This window comes from Phytophthora parasitica (assembly GCF_000247585.1).
Source record: "Phytophthora parasitica INRA-310 unplaced genomic scaffold supercont2.54, whole genome shotgun sequence".
NCBI classification, from domain to species: domain Eukaryota; phylum Oomycota; class Peronosporomycetes; order Peronosporales; family Peronosporaceae; genus Phytophthora; species Phytophthora nicotianae.
In genome coordinates this window covers 173,252-175,278 of record NW_008649040.1, presented here as the reverse complement: position 1 = coordinate 175,278, position 2,027 = coordinate 173,252, and the positions used below count along the sequence as shown (strand labels likewise).

The following is a 2,027-nucleotide window of genomic DNA, read 5'->3' as shown; positions in this document are numbered from 1 at the left end:
ATTTTCCCTGCCTTTCGCGAAACGAAGAAAGAAGAAGAAGAACAAGAACTTAGTTGTGCTTAAACTCTGTCTCTTTGGTTCTTAGTGTTACTACCGTACTACGCCTACCTACACGAGTCCTTCTAATATCAATCCGTTGCCTGCCCGACCCCGTCAGGAGAAGGTGTACGACACCTACTCAGTCAGGAGCCGCTACAACGGGACCGTGTACTACATTTGTAGTCACTTCCGATCGGCCAGTTGTCCAGCTCGTCTGATCGTCAAGTCTAGCGGAGCTATTGAAGAAGTCGGCGAGCACGCGTGTGTGCGCGAATCTGAGACGGTGATAGAAGCTACGGAGGAGATGAGAGAGGTTCTCGAGGCCCTCGCGACTACCGACATGTCGGTTGCGCCGTCTGCAGTGCGGAAGGCTGCAATCCGACACCTCCATCGCAATCACGGCGAGAATACCAGCCTCCGCTACCTGCCCCGTCACAGGGCTGTCTCGTTTGTGAAGAACGTGCGCAAGGGGCTCACAGGCGGAGACGTGTTTCGAGCTATCGAGCTCGAACCTACGGTATTTGTCAGCCCTGATGACGAACGGCCGTTCCTACAATTTCATTACATCTACGCTCATGCGGGGGCATGATTGGGTTTGCGCATCCGTCGTCTGCTCAAGTACCAAAAAATCCACTTTTTGTGGACTGCACGTTTAAGGTGTGCCCAAAGCCGTTTGCACAGCTTGCTGTAGTCATGAGCTATGATCCTGCTTCGACCTCTACCTATCCATTTTCTACGTGCTGTTACCATACAAGTACCAAGATACCTACTAGCACCTGCTCGACAACGTCATCATGCAGTGCGATCTTCAAGTTGAGCCGCGCTGCGTTACGTGCGACTTTGAACTGGGCTTGGTCAACGCTGTGCGTCAGCAATTTGCTGGTGTCCCCATCGTAGGCTGCCTCTTCCACTGGAAGCAGGCGCTCCGTCGCAAACTGATCGACCTATGCATTCCAAAGGAGACGGTAAGTCACATGATGGCCAGTGCTGCCATTGATGTGCTGACCGTGATACCAATTGACGAAATTGCAGAGAAAGGGATTTCGTTCGTCCGTAGCCGCGTGGATGAGTCAGGTCATCGTGTCAAATCGGACACGTTTTGGCTACTTCAAGCGCACGTGGATGGGCACTTACGATCCTGCGTTATGGATCGTAAATGCGATTAGTGAGACGACAGACATCGTCAATCGCACGAACAACACACTGGAGAGGTTCAACAGGGACCTTAACGAGTCCTTCTCGTGAGCACACCCCAATTTGCTGGCCTTTATGGCTGTGGTCAAGCTGAAGTCGAAGGATCACGTTGAGCTCATTGAAGATATCCGCCACCATCGTCAAGAGGCTCCGCTACATGGAAACCTGGTCACTGTCGAGATTTCAGCAGCGTATCGCGCATTTTGCGAGCAACAAGAGCAGAAATACTGCGCAACTGTAGAGTTTGAGTAGGTCAAGTTCTTGATGAACAAACCCCTGAAAATCCCTGAATTTGATTTCTTTTTTTCCGCTCCCAAATATGTTCCCAGTGTGTCGTTCCCAAATATGTTTCCAACATCTCGTTCCTAAATACGCTTCAAAAGGTTCTACTAAAAAATACACCAGGAATCGCTATACTGTCCTAAATATGTTCCCAAGGTACCGCTCTGTTTGGGAATTTATTTGGGTTTGGGAACACATTTGGGACGCACTCTCAGCTATCAAATTGCAACAAATCGATTCCCTGAAGCATATAACGAAGGCAGTACACACTTCATTGCCACAACACAGCAGATCTAGTGTAAAGTTGTTGTCAATTTGTTACCGGTCGGTCTTGCTTTTTCATAGTGCAGCAACCATTGGCTGGAACTGGTCAAAGTCCTACCAGAGCAGCCAAACGGTGGTTATTCCCTCTGCCGCTGTGCTCATGTCCCCATTACGTGTACGCACTATCTCCTCTCGCGAGTCTACCGCGCTGTTCAACAAAATAATTCTAGAATTGTTTTTATTGTTTG

General features: G+C 49.5%; 1 protein-coding gene across 1 annotated transcript; it reads left to right on the top strand.

The window, feature by feature from the left end:
* Nucleotides 1-379: 379 nt before the first annotated feature.
* On the top strand, nucleotides 380-628 carry PPTG_15820 (hypothetical protein; the record flags this gene model as incomplete). The annotated part of the gene is made up of 1 exon (XM_008913572.1): nucleotides 380-628. The coding sequence occupies one exon, from the start codon at nucleotides 380-382 to the stop codon at nucleotides 626-628; it is 249 nt and encodes an 82-aa protein (XP_008911820.1).
* Between the last annotated feature and the right edge of the window lie 1,399 nt (nucleotides 629-2,027).